Below are 20,913 nucleotides of genomic sequence, written 5' to 3' on the forward strand. Positions count from 1 at the left end.
GAAAGAGACAGGAAAGAGAGAGGAAAGAGACAAGAAAGAGACATGAAAGAGACAGGAAAGAGACAGGAAAGAGAGAGGAAAGAGACAGGAAAGAGACAGGAAAGAGAGAGGCAAGAGACAGGAAAGAGACAGGAAAGAGGCAGGAAAGAGACAGGAAAGAGAGAGGAAAGAGAGAGGAAAGATACAGGAAAGAGAGAGGAAAGAGACAGGAAAGAGAGAGGAAAGAGACAGGAAAGAGAGAGGAAAGAGACAGGAAAGAGACAGGAAAGAGACATGAAAGAGACAGGAAAGAGACAGGAAAGAGACAGGAAAGAGAGAGGAAAGAGAGAGGAAAGAGACAGGAAAGAGACAGGAAAGAGGCAGGAAAGAGACAGGAAAGAGGCAGGAAAGAGACAGGAAAGAGACAGGTAAGAGAGAGGAAAGAGACAGGAAAGAGAGAGGAAAGAGAGAAGAAAGAGACAGGAAAGAGAGAGGAAAGAGAGAGGAAAAAGACAGGAAAGAGACAGGAAAGAGAGAGGAAAGAGAGACGAAAGAGACATGAAAGAGACAGGAAAGAGACTGGAAAGAGAGAGGAAAGAGACAGGAAAGAGACAGGAAAGAGAGAGGAAAGAGAGAGGAAAGAGACAGGAAAGAGGCAGGAAAGAGACAGGAAAGAGAGAGGAAAGAGAGAGGAAAGAGACAGGAAAGAGAGAGGAAAGAGACAGGAAAGAGAGAGGAAAGAGAGAAGAAAGAGACAGGAAAGAGAGGAAAGAGAGAGGAAAAAGACAGGAAAGAGACAGGAAAGAGAGAGGAAAGAGACAGGAAAGAGACAGGAAAGAGACAGGAAAGAGAGAGGAAAGAGACAGGAAAGAGAGAGGAAAGAGACAGGAAAGAGACAGGAAAGAGAGACGAAAGAGACAGGAAAGAGAGAGGAAATAGAGAGGAAAGACAGGAAAGAGAGAGGAAAGAGACAGGAAAGAGACAGGAAAGAGAGAGGAAAGAGGGGGAGCAACAAAGAGAGAGAACATACGTTGGGTTAGTGAGTCAGTATATCAGAACACCTTTAAAGAACACATGTAGTATCTTTTCAGCTGAGATCCAAGATGGCACATTTGTTATTGTTTTTGATTTTAGGAAATGAGCATCCAGCATTGTGGTAAAACAAATTGTAGTACATACTCTGCTGTTCTATTGTGCACTAAATGATGTCCAAGGGGAAAAAAACAGAGTTGATTGTTTGAAGTAATGTTTGTTGTAATATCACAAACGGACGTGGCAGTTTCCCCGCTATGGATTCCAACTTTAAACATTTGTACCAGAACACAATTATGATCATCTTTATTTCCAAAGAGAAAATTTAAAAAGTGAAAAATAAACATTATATCTTTGATGTCTTCTTCTCCATGGCAACAGGAAACAGGAAATAGACCTGGCCTCTTAGGTTTCTTTTTGAATCCCTCTATTTTTATTCATCTCTTCACAGCTACAGCTACACAAGGAAATGCCAGCGCCCCAAATGGCACTCTATCCCCTATTTAGAGCACTACATTTGACCAGAGCCCATAGGGAGAAGGGTGCCATTTGGAACGCAGAGAGACACTAGTAGGTTGTGCTGTGTTTTGTATGTGAGGGTCAAACTGAGGCTAAAACACACAGGGGCTGCTTCCCAAATGGCACTCTATTCCCTATATAGGGCACTACCTTTGACCAAGGGCAGGCCTATAGTGTGCTGGGTAGGGAATAGGCCGCTATTTGGGAAGCAGGCAGTGTTTCTTCTCAGCACAGCACCATTGGACCAGACGGGACGAGAGTCTTCTGTTAGAGAGACTTCTGTTAAAAGCTTCTTTGACAGGGCTATTAACAGCTTCAGTAGCGTGTGTGTGTGTGTGTGTGTGTGTGTGTGTGTGTATGTGTGTGTGTGTGTGTGTGTATGAGTGTATGTGTATCTTCATCATTGGGCTCCCGAGTGGCGTAGTGGTCTAAGGCAATGGGTGGTTTGGAATTCTCATTGTTAGAACCTATCCTGCCAATGGCATACTAGACGCAGTGGCGCAGCGGTCTAAGGCACTGCATCTCAGTGCTTGAGGCGTCACTACAGACCCCTGGTTCGATTACAGGCTGTATCACAACCGGCCGTGATTGGGAGTCCCATAGGCGGCGCACAATTGGCCCAGCGTCGTCCGGGTTTGGCCGGTGTAGGCCGTCATTGTAAATAAGAATTTGTTCTTAACTGACTTGCCTAGTTAAATAAAGGTAAAATAAATATTGTGTATCTTCATCATTAGCTTGCATGACTTATTTAAGTGTATCAGGGCCTAAAGGCAATGTGCTCTTATTATTAGAATGGGAGTCCATCTATCTACACAGATTCAGTAGTGTGTGTACACAGTGTGTATAATGCTATGTAATAAAACATGTGTATATGATGAAATAGGATGTCAAATTAATAGTATGTAAAAGTGTGTGTGTGTGTGTGTGTGTGTGTGTGTCTGTGTGTGTGTGTGTGTGTGCGTGTGCGCGTGTAGAATACATGTCATATGATTAAGGATTGTTACACCTATCTTTCTGCGAACACAATGACATACTTTTCCCTATAGACCCGTTTGATATGAATGCTTTCATGTAGTTAAAGTCTGTCAATAAGGATTATTAGGACTACACAGACAAGACCTTACAAGGTCTAATCACACATTATGGAAACACAAGCGCACATACAATTCCTGTTATATCATCCAACATCTCAAGGAACAGGATGAAGGGAACATTAACTCACCCAGTAAAACTGTCTTGTCTTATGATAGCATCACATGGAAAGACGTCTTATCATTTTATATCATTGTAATGAGCAGTTCTTTAATGATACTTCATCTTAAAAGACGTTCTGATGGTAATGAATTGCATTTATGTACCTCCTTTCATCTAGGCCCAGTGGTGGAAAAAGGTACCCAATTGTCATACTTGAGTAAAAGTAAAGATACCTTAATAGAAAATGACTCAAGTAAAAGTGAAAGTCACCCAGTAAAATACTACTTGAGTAAAAGTCTAAAAGTATTTGGTTTTAAATATACTTAAGTAGCATAAGTAAATGTAATTGCTAAAATATACTATAGTTAAAGTAAAAGTATAAATCATTTCAAATTCCTTATATTAAGCAAACCAGACGGCACCATGTTCTTATCATTTTAATTTACGGGTAGCCAGGGTCACACTCCAACACTCAGACATCATTTACAAATGAAGCATGTGTGTTTAGTGAGTCCGCCAGATCAGAGGCAGTAGAGATAACAGGGATGTTCTCTTGATACGTGTGTGAATTGGACCATTTTCCTGTCCTGGGAAAATGTATGGATTAAAAAGTACATTATTTTATTTAGAAATGTAGTGAAGTAAAAGTAAAAGTTGTCAAAAATGTAAAAAGTAAAGTAAAGTAGCGATACCCCCAAAAACGACTTAAGTAGTACTTTAAAGTATTTTTACACCACTGCCTAGGCCCTATGTCTCAGATCACTGTATATTATGGGATGTAACTCAGCCCAATCTATCCCATTATAGTTGTCAATATTGTAGCGAAGTCAGTCCAGACCAGGGTTTGAACCTGTGACCTTGAGATTGTCAACCCAGCACCTTACTATAGCTGTAACGCCAAGAGATCTGAACCTCTTGGCGAGGTCGCTAGGTGTTGGGTCAAGGTCGCTACTACAGTGGGGAAAAAAAGTATTTAGTCAGCCACCAATTATGCAAGTTCTCCCACTTAAAAAGATGAGAGAGGCCTGTAATTTTCATCATAGGTACACGTCAACTATGACAGACAAATTGAGAGAGAAAAAAATCCAGAAAATCACATTGTAGGATTTTTTATGAATTTATTTGCAAATTATGGTGGAAAATAAGTATTTGGTCACCTACAAACAAGCAAGATTTCTGGCTCTCACAGACCTGTAACTTATTCTTTAAGAGGCTCCTCTGTCCTCCACTCATTACCTGTATTAATGGCACCTGTTTGAACTTGTTATCAGTATAAAAGACACCTGTCCACAACCTCAAACAGTCACACTCCAAACTCCACTATGGCCAAGAACAAAGAGCTGTCAAAGGACACCAGAAACAAAATTGTAGACCTGCACCAGGCTGGGAAGACTGAATCTGCAATGGGTAAGCAGCTTGGTTTGAAGAAATCAACTGTGGGAGCAATTATTAGGAAATGGAAGACATACAAGACCACTGATAATCTCCCTCGATCTGGGGCTCCACGCAAGATCTCAACCCGTGGGGTCAAAATGATCACAAGAACGGTGAGCAAAAATCCCAGAACCACACTAGTGAATGACCTGCAGAGAGCTGGGACCAAAGTAACAAAGCCTACCATCAGTAACATACTACGCCGCCAGGGACTCAAATCCTGCAGTGCCAGACGTGTCCCCCTGCTTAAGCCAGTACATGTCCAGGCCCGTCTGAAGTTTGCTAGAGTACATTTGGATGATCCAGAAGAGGATTGGGAGAATGTCAGATGAAACCAAAATAGAACTTTTTGGTAAAAACTCAACTCGTCGTGTTTGGAGGACAAAGAATGCTGAGTTGCATCCAAAGAACACCATACCTACTGTGAAGCATGGGGGGTGGAAACATCATGCTTTGGTCTGTTTTTCTGCAAAGGGACCAGGACGACTGATCCGTGTAAAGGAAAGAATGAATGGGGCCATGTATCGTGAGATTTTGAGTGAAAACCTCCTTCCATCAGCAAGGGCATTGAAGATGAAACGTGGCTGGGTCATTCAGCATGACAATGATCCCAAACACACCGTCCGGGCAACGAAGGAGTGGCTTCGTAAGAAGCATTTCAAGGTCCTGGAGTGGCCTAGCCAGTCTCCAGATCTCAACCCCATAGAACATTTTTGGAGGGAGTTGAAAGTCTGTGTTGCCTAACGACAGCCCCCAAAAACATCACTGCTCTAGAGGAGATGTGCATGGAGGAATGGGCCAAAATACCAGCAACAGTGTGTGAAAACCTTGTGAAGACTTACAGAAAACGTTTGACCTGTGTCATTGCCAACAAAGGGTATATAACAAAGTATTGAGAAACTTTTGTTATTGACCAAATACTTATTTTCCACCATAATTTGCAAATAAATTCATAAAAAATCCTACAATGTGATTTTCTGGATTTTCTTTTCTCATTTTGTCTGTCATAGTTGACGTGTACCTAGGATGAAAATTACAGGCCTCTCTCATCTTTTTAAGTGGGAGAACTTGCACAATTGGTGGCTGACTAAATACTTTTTTCCCCCACTGTATATTCAGGGAGCAAGTTTTGAAAAGTACATGAGATTAATACAGGATTAGTTTGAATACACACATTTGCTGTCATAAATTCATTTATAACCATGACTTTGTCTGGATTAAAGCAACATCCTAGACTGTTCTAGTGAACTAGATTGAATCAGATAGGAACAGGAAATCCTGTCTCTTTGTTAATATTACATCACCTAATGGGATTTCTGTGAAAGTCTGAAGGCGTCCCAAATGGCACCTAGTCAAAAGTAGTGCACTATTAAGGGAATAGGGTGCCATTTCAGATGCAGATTTTGGACGTTTGCTGTGTACTTCAGAGATGAAAATCCCTGGCTCATAACCAGGTCATAAAGGTAAAAAATAGAGGAGGATTATACACTGGTGGGCTCCGTCCCTAATGGTACCCTATTGGCCCATAGGGCTCTGGGTAAAAGTAGTGCACTATGTAGGGAATAGGATGCTATTTGGGACGCGGATATATACTGTAACGGAATATAACCAGGGACCTAGTTGAGGATTCCTCCCTCTTTCCCTCCATCTCTCCTCCTCCCCCTTCCCCCCTTACCTTCCATCTCTTCTCCTCCTCTACCTCCCTCGTTCCCTCCATCTCTTCTCCCTCCTCTTCCTCCCTCGTTCCCTCCATCTCTTCTCCCTCCTCTTCCTCCCTCATTCCCTCCATCTCTTCTCCTCCTCTTCCTCCTACTATCACCCCATTGTGACATCATTGCACAATGTTTATGACATAAACCAATCCACCGTCAAAGACCAACCAACGTAGCCAAAGGACTACAGAACAATCACCTTCAACAAATGGCTCCCATCTATCAGTTTCACTGCATAAGGTTCCCTTCATAACTCCACTTTAATGGCTTCCACCTATCAGTTTCACTGCATTAGGTTCCCTTCATAACTCCACTTTAATGGCTCCCATCTCTCAGTTTCACTGCATAAGGTTCCCTTCATAACTCCACTTTAATGGCTTCCACCTATCAGTTTCATTGCATAAGGTTCCCTTCATAACTCCACTTTAATGGCTTCCACCTGTCACGCTCTGGCTCCGGGACTGTGTAGTTTGAGCCAGGGTGTATTCATTTGGTTGTGTTGGGTATAGGGTGTGTTCATTTGGTTGTGTTTGGTTTTGGTTGTAGTGTCTTGTCTCGTCATGTGACTCCCAATCGGAGGTAACGAGTGTCAGCTGTCGGCTCGTTATCTCTGATTGGGAGCCATATTTATACTGTCAGTGTTCACCTTAGGGTTGTGGGTTTTTGTTCCATGTTTTAGTCTGTGTACTGAGGACTTCACTATCCGTCATTGTTTATTGTTTTCTCGTTCGTGCACTTTAACGTTAATAAAGTCATGTTCGCTACAAACGCTGCGCTTTGGTCCACTCCCTTCCGTAGACGGCCGTGACAGAAAAAACCCACCAAAAAAGGACCAAGCAGCGTGTCCAGGAGCAAGGAGACTGGACATGGGAGGAAGCGCCGGGTAAGGAGATCGAGAGGCTGGCGATGGCCCAGGTGGGCAAATCGTGGTCCTGGGAGGACATGCTCGGGGGCAAGGGACCTTGGGGGAGGATCAAGGCCCTGGCGAGAGAGGAGCAACGGGCGTCAGCAGGGCCATCGTCGGAAGGACGAGGAGGCAACCCCAAAAAGTTTTTTGGGGGGCACATGGCTTGGGCGGCTGGGCAGCAGGAGGCTGCCACAGGGAGACGTGGAGAGAAGGCTACCGGATTACGGGAGCCATTGGCGAGTAGAGGGAGGGAAGTAGTGGAGGCACGGCGTGAGAGACTGAGGTGTGTTACCAGTCCGGTCCGGCCCGTTCCTGATCCCCGGTTAAGGCCAGTGGTGTGTGTTCCCAGTATGGACCGGCCTGTTCCTACTCCACGCACCAAGTCCACGGTGTGCGTCGCCAGCCCTGTCCGGCCTGTTCCTGCTCCACGTACCAGACCTACGGTGTGCGTCGCCAGCCCAGCCCGGCCTGTTCCTGCTCCACGCACTAAACCTACGGTGTGCGTCGCCAGCCCAGCCCGGCCTGTTCCTGCTCCACGCACTAAACCTACGGTGTGCGTCGCCAGCCCAGCCCGGCCTGTTCCTGCTCCACGTACCAGACCTACGGTGTGCGTCGCCAGCCCAGCCCGGCCTGTTCCTGCTCCACGCACTAAACCAACGGTGTGCGTCGCCAGCCCAGCCCGGCCTGTTCCTGCTCCACGCACTAAACCTACGGTGTGCGTCGCCAGCCCAGCCCGGCCTGTTCCTGCCACCCGCACCAAGTCTACGGTGCGCGTCGCCAGCCCCGACCCGGCCTGTTCCTGCCACTCGCACCAAACCTACGGTGCGCGTCGCCAGCCCGGTCCGGCCTGTTCCTGCCACTCGCACCAAACCTACGGTGCGCGTCGCCAGCCCGGTCCGGCCTGTTCCTGCCACCCGCACCAAGTGTACGGTGCGCGTCGCCAGCCCGACCCGGCCTGTTCCTGCCACTCGCACCAAACCTACGGTGCGCGTCGCCAGCCCGGTCCGGCCTGTTCCTGCCACCCGCACCAAGTCTACGGTGCGCGTCGCCAGCCCGACCCGGCCTGTTCCTACCACTCGCACCAAACCTACGGTGCGCGTCGCCAGCCCGGTCCGGCCTGTTCCTGCCACTCGCACCGAGCCAAGGGTGCGAGTCGGCCAGCCTGGTCCAGCCCGTTCCTGCTACTCGCACCAAGCCAGGGTACGAGTCGTCGGCCTGGTCCAGCCCGCTTCCTGCTACTCGCACCAAGCCAAGGGTGCGAGTCGTCAGCCTGGTTCAGCTCGTCCCTGCTACTCGCACCGGCCAAGGGTGCGAGCCGTCAGCCTGATCCAGCCCATTCCTGCTACTCGCACCAAGCCAGGGATGCGAGTCTTCAGCCTGGTGAGGCCTGTTCCGGCTCCACGCACCAGGCAAAGGGTGCGTATCGTCTGCCAGTTCCGGTCCATTCCTACCTCACGCGCCAAGCCAGGGGTGCGCGTCGAGGTCCTGATCCAGCAAGCTGGGTCAGATCGGACCGGGGCACTACGGGGGAGTGAAGTGGGGTGGTGAGTCAAGCCCGAGCCGGAGCCGCCTCCGAGGAGCAACACCCACCCAGCCCTCCCTATTTTGGGTGTAGGCGCGGTCGGAGTCCGCGCCTTTAGGGGGTACTGTCACGCTCTGGCTCCGGGACTGTGTAGTTTGAGCCAGGGTGTATTCATTTGGTTGTGTTGGGTATAGGGTGTGTTCATTTGGTTGTGTTTGGTTTTGGTTGTAGTGTCTTGTCTCGTCATGTGACTCCCAATCGGAGGTAACGAGTGTCAGCTGTCGGCTCGTTATCTCTGATTGGGAGCCATATTTATACTGTCAGTGTTCACCTTAGGGTTGTGGGTTTTTGTTCCATGTTTCAGTCTGTGTACTGAGGACTTCACTATCCGTCATTGTTTATTGTTTTCTCGTTCGTGCACTTTAACGTTAATAAAGTCATGTTCGCTACAAACGCTGCGCTTTGGTCCACTCCTTCCGTAGATGGCCGTGACACCACCTATCAGTTTCACTGCATTAGGTTCCCTTCATAACTCCACTTTAATGGCTTCCACCTATCAGTTTCACTGCATTAGTTTCCCTTCATAACTCCACTTTAATGGCTTCCACCTATCAGTTTCACTGCATTAGGTTCCCTTCATAACTCCACTTTAATGGCTTCCACCTATCAGTTTCACTGCATTAGGTTCCCTTCATAACTCCACTTTAATGGCTTCCACCTATCAGTTTCACTGCATTAGGTTCCCTTCATAACTCCACTTTTTAATGGCTTCCACCTATCAGTTTCACTGCATTAGGTTCCCTTCATAACTCCACTTTAATGGCTTCCATCTATCAGTTTCACTGCATAAGGTTCCCTTCATAACTCCACTTTAATGGCTTCCATCTATCAGTTTCACTGCATTAGGTTCCCTTCATAACTCCACTTTAATGGCTTCCACCTATCAGTTTCACTGCATTAGGTTCCCTTCATAACTCCACTTTAATGGCTTCCATCTATCAGTTTCACTGCATTAGGTTCCCTTCATAACTCCACTTTAATGGCTTCCACCTATCAGTTTCACTGCATTAGGTTCCCTTCATAACTCCATTTGAAATGCTCACATCTCTCAGTTTCACTGCATTAGGTTCCCTTCATAACTCCACTTCAAAGATCCACAATGGCCCTACGAGAGAAATGTCTTAGATCAATACCATTCAGTTGTGTTGTATTAAAATAAAACCATTTATTTTATGAGGCAAAAGGCTATTGTTACGACGAAGCAGCCAGTTTAAGTGCTGTGTGCCTTTGAGTGCACTGCTGCCTTCCAATACAATCCCAAAAGACAAATGTTACAACGTCAATGATCATCTGTGATATGTTATTCCCTAGATGTTTCCATTCTGTCAGTCACAGATGATGATAGTTGTTGATGGTAGTGAAATCAGATGAGGAATACATTCTTTACACAACCACATTCTAAATGCAATCACCACCTCAATTCTTCTTTTTTTACATAAACTATGGTTACATCTAGACAGGCCAACCACTGAACAAAATTATAATCTACAAAATACATGTTCTGTTCATTCACCAGACCTCATGTTTCAGTTTTGGCACAGCGTATAACGTTCTTACACGATGCAATGTATTCCATTATCCATAATCACACTCATTTATCTCCCAGAATGTCAACATAAAGATTCCCACTCGCATCTAGGGGAAATCACACTTTTGATAATCTCCGTCTAACAAAACAGGGGGTTGTTATGATGTGGTGGGCCGACCACCTTTAATAAAGCACTATGTCATACAAGAGTTGATCAACTACAGACCAGTGATGTGTCCCAAATGCCAGCCTGGCTATTACCGACATAAGGGTGAAGCCATTTGAGACGCAGATATAGACGGGGGGGGTTGTTGGGATGTGTCATCCACTTACAGGGCCTGGAGTGTTTCCACACCTCATGACCTAGTCTCATGAGAAAACCAGAGGTTTTCCCAGGTCAGGGCACATAGCCTAGTCTCAGATCGGTTGGTGCTATTTGTGCCAACTCCTGTGTAATGTCATTGTCACACCAGACAAATTGAGTGTCAAGGAGTTACACTATACTGTGGCACAGGAGGTTGGTGACACCTTAATTGGGGAGGACGGGCTCATGGTAACGACTGGAGTGGAATAGTATCAACATACATCAAACACATGGTTTCCAGGTGCCATTCCATTTGCTCCGTTCCGGTCGTTATTATGAGCCGTTCCTCCCCCCCCAGCAGACTCCTGTGGAGTCAGGATACATATGGGATGTGTAGGGGATTCATTGCTGTGTCAACCTCTTATAATAACATACTGTATGGTTCAGCTGAAACACCATAACATGAGCCGTACATATTCAACATCACGGTTTAACTGACCCTTTACATGTCATATCCAGGACACACACTCACACTGGATTACACACACACACACACACACACACACACACACACACCACAGAACATATGTCTAAAGCCCTGAGGCCATTCACTAAGCTGAGATATTTCCACCTAAATGAAATCCATCATAGATCTCTCAGAGGTCAGAGGTTACGGGTTAAGCCCAAACAGCTTGTCATCACTGACGGGGAATAAACAACAACCAGAGATTCCAGGACAGCCGATAGGCTGCCAGAGAAAGTCGGCTCCATCCTAGAAAGCATTATGCAGACATCTTTGCAGTGTGTTCCAAGTTCCAAATAGATCTTGTTGTAAAAAACTCATATCAGAATCAGATATCACCAAGGAGAAGCAGGTGAGATATTGATTTGTGTCTGTTGGCACTCTGAACTTTAAGGAGAGCCAAACCAAGCTATGCGTCCCAAATTGCACCCTATTCCCTATATAGTGCTTCTGGTCAAAAGTAGTGCACTATATAGGGAATATGGTTCCATTTGGTATGCAGCCATTCCAAGCTCAGAACGGGAATCAATAACAAGGGGGTGGGTTCACAAACATTTAAGAAGATCAATAGATATAACTGCTGTATCTTTCAGCCGAAAACATTTTTTTGACAAAATAAAACAAATCTAACAATCCAAACCTTCTTCCTGATTCCATCTAAAATAGATGGTGTCAATCTTTATCCTTTACTTGTGATTGAGGCTGACAAGATTCCTCTAATTGACATGACACAATCTTCACAGCAGATAACAGGAAATATGCACTTTGAATCGTACTTTCAAGATACAAAATCGTTTTGACAAACTTTTGATTTCAGACCCCAGAAAATGTGTAATTGAGGGCCAGTCAGTCAGTCAGTCATAACCTTGAGAGACGCCGTTTTACAAACGTCAACATCCATCTCACAGTAGACATGAAGATGATTGGATACCTTAATGGTGATACCTGTGTATGATGGATGGAGGTTGGTTCAAAAAGGCTAAGGTGAGGTACAGCATACTGAAACAGCAGGACACAATCCCTCAAATAATCAACTGTGACTCCCCTGGCTATCACATGTTCATGGAGGAAATCCTCAACTCTCAGACTCCCCTGGCTATCACATGTTCATGGAGGGAATCCTCAACTGTGACTCCCCTGGCTATCACATGTTCATGGAGGGAATCCTCAACTGTGACTCCCCTGGCTATCACATGTTCATGGAGGGAATCCTCAACTGTGACTCCACAGGCTATCACATGTTCATGGAGGGAATCCTCAACTCTCAGACTCCCCTGGCTATCACATGTTCATGGAGGGAATCCTCAACTGTGACTCCACAGGCTATCACATGTTCATGGAGGGAATCCTCAACTGTGACTCCACAGGCTATCACATGTTCATGGAGGAAATCCTCAACTCTCAGACTCCACTGGCTATCACATGTTCATGGAGGGAATCCTCACTCTACAGCTGTAAGGGTGATTGACGATAGACTGCTTTTGGAAAACGTGGTGGTGTCTTTGGCTGTGTGTGTCTTTGTGTGTGTCTTTGTGTCTGTCTGTCTGTGTGTGTGTGTGTGTGTGTGTGTGTGTGTGTGTGTGTGTGTGTGTGTGTGTGTGTGTGTGTGTGTGTGTGTGTGTGTGTGTGTGTGTGTGTGTGTGTGTGTGTGTGTGTGTGTGTGTGTCTGTGTGTGTGTGTGTGTGTGTCTGTCTGTGTGTGTGTGTGAAACAATTAATTTCTTGTCCAAATTTTAATTCGAATTGTAACAGATGTTCCTTATTAGTTCATAATTAATGACTTCTAGCAGACACAGTTATCCAAAGTGACTTACAGTCATGCATGCATCCATCTTACGTATTGGATGGCGCCAGGAATCGAACCCACAACCCTGCCAACTGAGCCACTAATGATCTGTCTTCTCCTGGTGGAGCTGGAGCCTCTACCAGTGAACACACCACTATGGTGCATAGGTAGAGATACCATCTGTGTCCCCAAATGGCACCCTATTCCCTGTACAGGGCTCTGGTCAAAACTAGTGCACTGTGTAGGGACTAGGATGCAATTTGAGACGCAGGGCATAGTCTCGCTAACCAGCTGTGAGAAATCGAATGAAATGTTATTTGTCACATGCGCCGAACACAACAGGTGTAGACTTTACCGTGAAATGCTTACTTACGAGCCCTTTGCCAACAATGCAGAGTTAAAAAGTATGAACATTTGCTCATAACATTTAAAAAAAGTAACACAATAAATACCAATATACGAGGGTATATACAAGGGTTACTGGTACCGAGTCAATGTGCAGGGGTACGAGGTAGTTGAGGTAATTGAGGTAATATGTACATATACAGTTGAAGTCGGAAGTTTACATACACCTTAGCCAAATACATTTAAACTCTGTTTTTCACAATTCCTGACATTTAATCCTAGTAAAAAGTTAGGATCACCACTTTATTTTAAGAATGTGAAATGTCAGTATAATAGTAGAAATAATGATTTATTTCAGCTTTTATTTCTTTCATCACATTCCCAGTGGGTCAGACATTTACATACACTCAGTTAGTAATTGGTAGCATTGCCATTAAATTGTTTAACTTAGCCTTCCACAAGCTTCCCACAATAAGTTGGGTGAATTTTTGGCCCATTCCTCCTGACAGAGCTGGTGTAACTGAGTCAGGTTTGTAGGCCTCCTTGCTCTCACACGCTTTTTCAGTTCTGCCCACAAATCTTCTATAGGATTGAGGTCAGGGCTTTGTGATGGCCACTCCAATACCTTGACTTTGTTGTCCTTAAGCCATTTTGCCACAACTTTGGAAGTATGCTTGGGGTCATTGTCCATTTGGAAGACCCATTTGCTTTAACTTCCTGACTGATGTTTTGAGATGTTGCTTCAATATATCCACATAACTTTCCTTGCTCATGATGCCATCTATTTTGTGAAGTGCACCAGTCCCTCCTGCAGCAAAGCGCCCCCACAGCATGATGCTGCCACCCCCATGCTTCACGGTTGGGATGGTGTTCTTCGGCTTGCAAGCATCCCCCATTTTTCCTCCAAACCTAACGATGGTCATTATGGCCAAACAGTTCTATTTTTGTTTCATCAGACCAGAGGACAGTTGCAAACCGTAGTCTGGTTTTTTTATGGCGGTTTTGGAGCTGTGGCTTCTTCCTTGCTGAGTGGCCTTTCAGGTTATGTCGATATAGGACTCGTTTTCGAGTGGTATGACGGCTGCGTGGTCCCATGGTGTTTATACTTGCATGCTATTGTTTGTACAGATGAACGTGGTACCTTCAGGCGTTTAGAAATTGCTCCCAAGGATGACCAGGACTTGTGGAGGTAAAAAAAAAATGTCTGAGGTCTTGGCTGATTTCTTTAGATTTTCCCATGATGTCAAGCAAAGAGGCACTGAGTTTGAAGGTAGGCCTTGAAATACATCCACAGGTACACCTCCAATTGACTCAAATTATGTCAATTAGCCTATTAGAAGCTTCTAAAGCCATTACATAATTTTCTGGAATTTTCAAGCTGTTTAAAGGCACAGTCAACTTAATGTATGTAAACTTCTGACCCACTGGAATTGTGATACAGTGAATTATAAGTGAAATAATCTGTCTGTAAACAATTGTTGGAAAAATTACTTGTGTCGTACACAAAGTAGATGTCCTAACCGACTTGCCAAAACTATAGTTTGTTAACAAGGAATTTGTGGAGTGGTTGAAAAACTAGTTCTAATGACTCCAACCTAAGTGTATTTAAACTTCCGACTTCAACTGTAGGTAGGGGTAAAAAGGACTAGGCAAGCAGGACAGATATAAACAGAGTAGCAGCATACGTGGAGTGTGAAAGTGTGCGTGTGTATGGTGTCAATATGCATGTGTGTTTGTGTGTGAGTGTGTGTGTGTGTTGGAGTGTCAGTGTAGTATGTGTGAGTGTGTAGGTAGATGAGCCAGTATAAGAGAGTCAATGCAAAAATGGGTCAATACAAATAGTCCGGGTAGTCATTTGATTAACTGTTCATCAGTATTATGTCTTGGGGGTAGAAGATGTTCAGGTGCCTTGTGTCCCAAATGGCACCCTATCCCCTATGTAGTGCACTACTTTTGACCAGGGAGGAAATAGGGTGCCATTTGGGACTCATATGCCTAGGTAGGGAAGGGAGTGTAAAATCAATCAATATAAATCTAATGAACCAAAATAGATCAATTAACAGGCCTACATGAAAACCGAAATGTGGCCTATGTTCTAAACATAAAATGATCTTTAAATGTTTCATCACCCTCTCTCTATCTCGGACCTATTGGCATGGATTCCTCAATCCAGTATTCCCAGATTATCGTGCTCTGGCTGAGATATAGGATATTGCTCCCTCCCGGTATATTGGTTTTAGCGCGTGTCCGTGCCTCCCGCCCCAGCTCCTTCACACACACAACAGATGTTATCGGAGTATTAAAGAGGTCGGGGTGCCGGAGAGCACACACACACACACACCAACGAGGAAGGATTTGACCGCTCTAAATCGACAGGACGTGATGTGGATAGCGTACATTATCATAATAACACATCTGTGTTTCTCACTTCTACATGGTTCGCAATTCGGGATAAGTCTCTGGATCATGTCAATACCATTGTTTTCCCACCTTTTTTCATTACGTTCCATTCCTTTCATTCCCTTAAAAGTGCTTCCATACATTTTAATAATCTACAAGTCTCCTAATCATTGCGTTTATGTATTGATTTTTAGAGTGCAAACATGGCATTACCAGTTATTGATATAAACATCACGATACCGATGGGTGTTTAGTTTTAATCTCTCAAAACACATCTATGCACTTACACTGACAGCTGTTTCTTTCTGCATAAAATATGCAAAAGATATGCATGCGACTACTTACCTTTAAAGCAGAACGCCGTCCACAGGTAAACAGCGATATATACATATCCAAGACACTTCCGATGATGCATCGTACTTGTGTAATTAGAATCCTCCTTGTGCGCGCTGAGATCAAACTTCTGCTCGAGGAGGATGCTGCGACTCCTTTGACAGACGCTGGATGTACCGCTGGCGCGCGCAGTCTCTCTCTCTCTCTCTCTCTCTCTCTCTCTCTCTCTCTCTTCTCTCTCTTCTCGCTCTCTCATTCGTTGTTAGAGAGTGCAATGAAAGTGGATATCCATTTATCGTTTGTAAACTGTCACAACTTCACTGAAGTCAAACACAGAAGCACAAGTTATTCCCTCTCTGTCGGTGACCTTTCTCCTTCTGTCCCGTTCACTTTGTATTTATTAGTAAGGAACTCCCAACGTGGGGTAAAACATTTGCTCCACAGGTCAGGCAATTCGCCTCGTTTCCGATCACCGTGGACTGGAAAGCCTACAAGGACCGTTACCCAGTCATCTGATGCTGGATGACACAACCAGCTGCGCCAGTGCATGCCAGTGTGCCCGTAGGATCAGACGTTGCACGCATCAACCAGTGACACGTCTTCAACTGTGTCATCGGGCTGACGGATTGATATAACATATGATGTGGTTAGCTAATACTTAAAATGACTATTCAGCCGTTTTAAAATATGGGATGTGCCAGGAATGCGCCCATTGTCAACACTACATAGGTCACAACAACAGGGGTGCTTCCGTTTATTGGTTTATCTGGATCCCCATTAGCTTTTGCAGAAGCAGCAGCTACTCTTCCTGGGGTCCACACAAAAACACAAAACATGACAAGTAACAAAACACTGATACACTGACAAGGACAGTCACACAACAATATACAAACAATAGAACAACAACAACACATAATGTGTGTGTTAGAGTGAGTCTGTGTGTTACAGTGTGTCTGTGTGTTAGAGTGTGTCTGTGTGTATTAGAGTGTGTCTGTGTATTAGAGTGTGTCTGTGTGTTAGAGTGTGTCTGTGTGTTAGAGTGTGTCTGTGTGTATTAGAGTGTGTCTGTGTATTAGAGTGTGTCTGTGTGTTAGAGTGTGTCTGTGTGTTAGAGTGTGTCTGTGTGTATTAGAGTGTGTCTGTGTATTAGAGTGTGTCTGTGTGTTACAGTGTGTCTGTGTGTATTAGAGTGTGTCTGTGTATTAGAGTGTGTCTGTGTGTATTAGAGTGTGTCTGTGTATTAGAGTGTGTCTGTGTGTTAGAGTGTGTCTGTGTATTAGAGTGTGTCTGTGTGTTAGAGTGTGTCTGTGTATTAGAGTGTGTCTGTGTGTTAGAGTGTGTCTGTGTATTAGAGTGTGTCTGTGTGTTAGAGTGTGTCTGTGTATTAGAGTGTGTCTGTGTGTTACAGTGTGTCTGTGTGTTACAGTGTGTCTGTGTGTTACAGTGTGTCTGTGTGTATTAGAGTGTGTCTGTGTGTTAGACTGTGTCTGTGTATTAGAGTGTGTCTGTGTGTTAGAGTGTGTATGTGTGCTAGAGTGTGTCTGTGTATTAGAGTGTGTCTGTGTGTTAGAGTGTGTCTGTGTATTAGAGTGTGTCTGTGTGTATTAGAGTGTGTATGTGTGTTAGAGTGTGTCTGTGTATTAGAGTGTGTCTGTGTGTTAGAGTGTGTCTGTGTATTAGAGTGTGTCTGTGTGTTACAGTGTGTCTGTGTGTTACAGTGTGTCTGTGTGTTACAGTGTGTCTGGGTTACAGTGTATCTGTGTGTTACAGTGTGGCTGTGTGTTACAGTGTGTCTGTGTATTAGAGTGTGTCTGTGTGTTACAGTGTGTCTGTGTGTTACAGTGTGTCTGTGTGTTACAGTGTGTCTGGGTTACAGTGTGTCTGTGTATTAGAGTGTGTCTGTGTATAAGAGTGTGTCTGTGTGTTACAGTGTGTCTGTGTGTTACAGTGTGTCTGGGTTACAGTGTGTCTGTGTATTAGAGTGTGTCTGTGTGTTACAGTGTGTATGTGTGTTACAGTGTGTCTGTGTGTTAGAGGTGTCTGTGTATTAGAGTGTGTCTGTGTGTTACAGTGTGTCTGTGTGTTACAGTGTGTCTGTGTGTTACAGTGTGTCTGTGTGTTACAGTGTGTCTGTGTATTAGAGTGTGTCTGTGTGTTAGAGTGTGTCTGTGTGTTAGAGTGTGTCTCTGTGTTACAGTGTGTATGTGTGTTACAGTGTGTCTGGGTTACAGTGTGTCTGTGTATTAGAGTGTGTCTGTGTATTAGGAGTGTGTCTGTGTGTTAGCAGTGTGTCTGTGTGTTAGAGTGTGTCTGTGTGTTACAGTGTGTCTGTGTGTATTAGAGTGTGTCTGTGTATTAGAGTGTGTCTGTGTGTATTAGAGTGTGTCTGTGTATTAGAGTGTGTCTGTGTGTTAGAGTGTGTCTGTGTATTAGGGGAGTGTGTCTGTGTGTTAGAGTGTGTCTGTGTATTAGAGTGTGTCTGTATGTTAGAGTGTGTCTGTGTATTAGAGTGTGTCTGTGTGTTAGAGTGTGTCTGTGTATTAGAGTGTGTCTGTGTGTTACAGTGTGTCTGTGTGTTACAGTGTGTCTGTGTTTTCAGTGTGTCTGTGTGTATTAGAGTGTGTCTGTGTGTTAGACTGTGTCTGTGTATTAGAGTGTGTCTGTGTGTTAGAGTGTGTATGTGTGCTAGAGTGTGTCTGTGTATTAGAGTGTGTCTGTGTGTTAGAGTGTGTCTGTGTATTAGAGTGTGTCTGTGTGTATTAGAGTGTGTATGTGTGTTAGAGTGTGTCTGTGTATTAGAGTGTGTCTGTGTGTTAGAGTGTGTCTGTGTATTAGAGTGTGTCTGTGTGTTACAGTGTGTCTGTGTGTTACAGTGTGTCTGTGTGTTACAGTGTGTCTGGGTTACAGTGTGTCTGTGTATTAGAGTGTGTCTGTGTATAAGAGTGTGTCTGTGTGTTACAGTATGTCTGTGTGTTACAGTGTGTCTGGGTTACAGTGTGTCTGTGTATTAGAGTGTGTCTGTGTGTTACAGTGTGTATGTGTGTTACAGTGTGTCTGTGTGTTAGAGTGTGTCTGTGTATTAGAGTGTGTCTGTGTTGTGACGTCACGAGAGGCTACACAGCTTTCAGCGGGATTGCTCAAGTAGTGCAAGGAGACAAGGTTCAAACAAAACAAGGATTTTATTAAAGGTCTTGGGAAATTAACGAAAATATAACCAAATTCTGTTCTCTTGTGGCTCTTTAAGGGTTAACAGTTCAGGGATGTCTCTTCCACATCCAAAATCATAGTTCTCACTCGCTCAGTTAACTTTTCCCCAGCCTTACTGTAGTCCACGTTGCAGCTAGTGGCCAACCCAGCAAAAAGTCCTTCCCAATGTCTCTCCCGTAGTTCCACAGGCGAATATATCCAAAGGTGAGTATTTCCCAAAGGTAAGTATCTCCAAATCCTTATATTCCTCATGGAAGTGGACGTGCAGCACTCTTGTCCTCCAGAGAGCCCAGGTTGGAGACTGTGTTACTTCACAACCCACACACCCCCTCAGTGTCTCTTCCCTTCCCAAACCTTCAGCTCATCAGCTCCTCATTTGTTTCAGCTGCGTGGGAAGATTGGCCATAGAGGGGTGGAGTTCCCGACCATACCAGCAGATGGAGCCATAGCTGTCTGGGTTTGCAGCCACCTCAGGGGGATGTAACGTCCCTCCAGGACACAGCCTCTCGTGACATCACACATCCCCCCTCCTCGGGACCGACGTCCTCGTCGGGTAAAGGCAGCGAAGAAGGCATCACGCCGGGAGAGGGCGTCCGCATTGCCGTGGTGCTTGCCAGCCTGCTCTCTCTTCAACTCCTCCACCTCTAGGACCAGGGACTCAGCCTCCTGTTGTCTCTCCTTGAGTTTCTTACTGAACGCATCAGCCTTGGTTTTAGCAGAGTTTAGCTTCTGTTGAGCAGCTTTCAGTTCCTTCTCTCTCTCTGCCTCCGCATTCTTCATCTTGTTCTCCAACACCTTGTACTTCCCCTCTGCCTTCTTCTGGACCTCCTTACTACTGCGCAGGGTCTCCTCACACTCCTCGATGGTCCTGCGCAGCCTCTCCAGCTCCCTCCTGTTGCTTAGGAAGGAGCTCTGTTGGAGTTTAGCCTGGAGGATATCTAACTCTTCTGTCTTCATGTCTAACTGTTGCTTTAACAAACGATACCTCTCAGCGGTCCCCTTCCAGACCAGACAGTTCTTTGTCCAGATTCTGTAGCTCCGTCTCTGTGTCGGTCTGGGCACCTGCCATCCCTATCAGAGCCCGGGCGGGAGTGAGTAACTCGGAGGATTGCACCGGAGCCTTCCCAGGATGAGTCTTGCCTCTCCGTTTCCGAGGTACTCGGGTTATCCTCTCCTGAGACTCTCTCCAGAGTGGGTAAAAGGCTGGGCAGTCTCGTCCAATTAGGACAGGGACGGGGAGGGAATCAACCACCCCCCGCCGTCGTGTGTATGGTTCCCCGTGTGCTGGTCATTGTAAGTTCAGTAATGGGGTATTCTCTGGTGTCCCCATGGACACAGGAAACTGGGAGGACTTTCCCCGGGGTCAGACACGTTGGGCCCACCAAATCCTTACGCACCAGGGTGGCCCGGCTACCAGAATCCAGTAAGGCCTCCACATCATGGTGATTCACAGTTACCGGGCAGGTGGGGGTCGATCTGGGCCGCCATCTACGACTCCCAAGAGCGAGGCAAAACGGTGTGTGTGGGTGCTGAGCTGGAGGACTCCGCAGTGGGCATAGGTTCATCGGCTGGTTTCCCCACACTGCCAGGAGATATGTCCCATCTCCCCACACCGGTAACACTGTCGAGTTTCCCCCTCCTGGTGTACTCTTCTTGGACCCGGGCTGGGTTTCTGGCTCCCCCTGGAGCCGGGATAAGTCCTGACGTGGCTGGGTTCGAGACCTGGGGTCCTTTGGACGGGTTCTTCCCATTTGTGGTGGGGCCGCCTCCTGGGGTCTTTTTCGGGAAGCATTCAGCATCTCCGCTGTGGCCTGGTACTTTTCCACAGCTTCCACGGTCAGATCAGCCGTGGTCAAGGCCTGTTGACTGATGAACCGTTTTGCCTCATAAGGCAGGGGGCGCGTAGGTAACGATCCACCACAACGGCCTCCACCACCGCCGCTGCTGTATTCCTCTGCGGATCCAGCCATTTCCTTGCGATTCGGACAAGTTCATGCATCTGCGCCCGAGGAGGTTGGTCTGGTTGGAAGGTCCAGCTGTGAAAGCGCTGGGCCATACCAAACTTTGTGAGTCCATATCTGCTGAGGATCTCAGACTTCAGGGCATCATAGTCAGTAACCTGGTCAGGG

At 45.7% G+C, this 20,913-nt stretch overlaps 1 protein-coding gene across 1 annotated transcript in view; it reads right to left on the reverse strand.

Moving 5' to 3' along the window:
* The window catches only part of LOC123488916 (neuronal acetylcholine receptor subunit alpha-7-like), a gene marked incomplete at its 3' end in the record, with an annotated part of 38,218 nt that extends 22,497 nt beyond the window's left edge, over positions 1 to 15,721 (reverse strand). The window contains exon 1 of the mRNA XM_045219651.1: positions 15,590 to 15,721. Coding sequence (XP_045075586.1) covers positions 15,590 to 15,659 — 70 coding nt within the window. The remainder of the gene's footprint in view (positions 1 to 15,589) is intronic.
* Positions 15,722 to 20,913: the final 5,192 nt, after the last annotated feature.

The sequence above is a fragment of the Coregonus clupeaformis genome, unplaced genomic scaffold (genome assembly GCF_020615455.1).
Source record: "Coregonus clupeaformis isolate EN_2021a unplaced genomic scaffold, ASM2061545v1 scaf2577, whole genome shotgun sequence".
Lineage (NCBI taxonomy): Eukaryota > Metazoa > Chordata > Actinopteri > Salmoniformes > Salmonidae > Coregonus > Coregonus clupeaformis.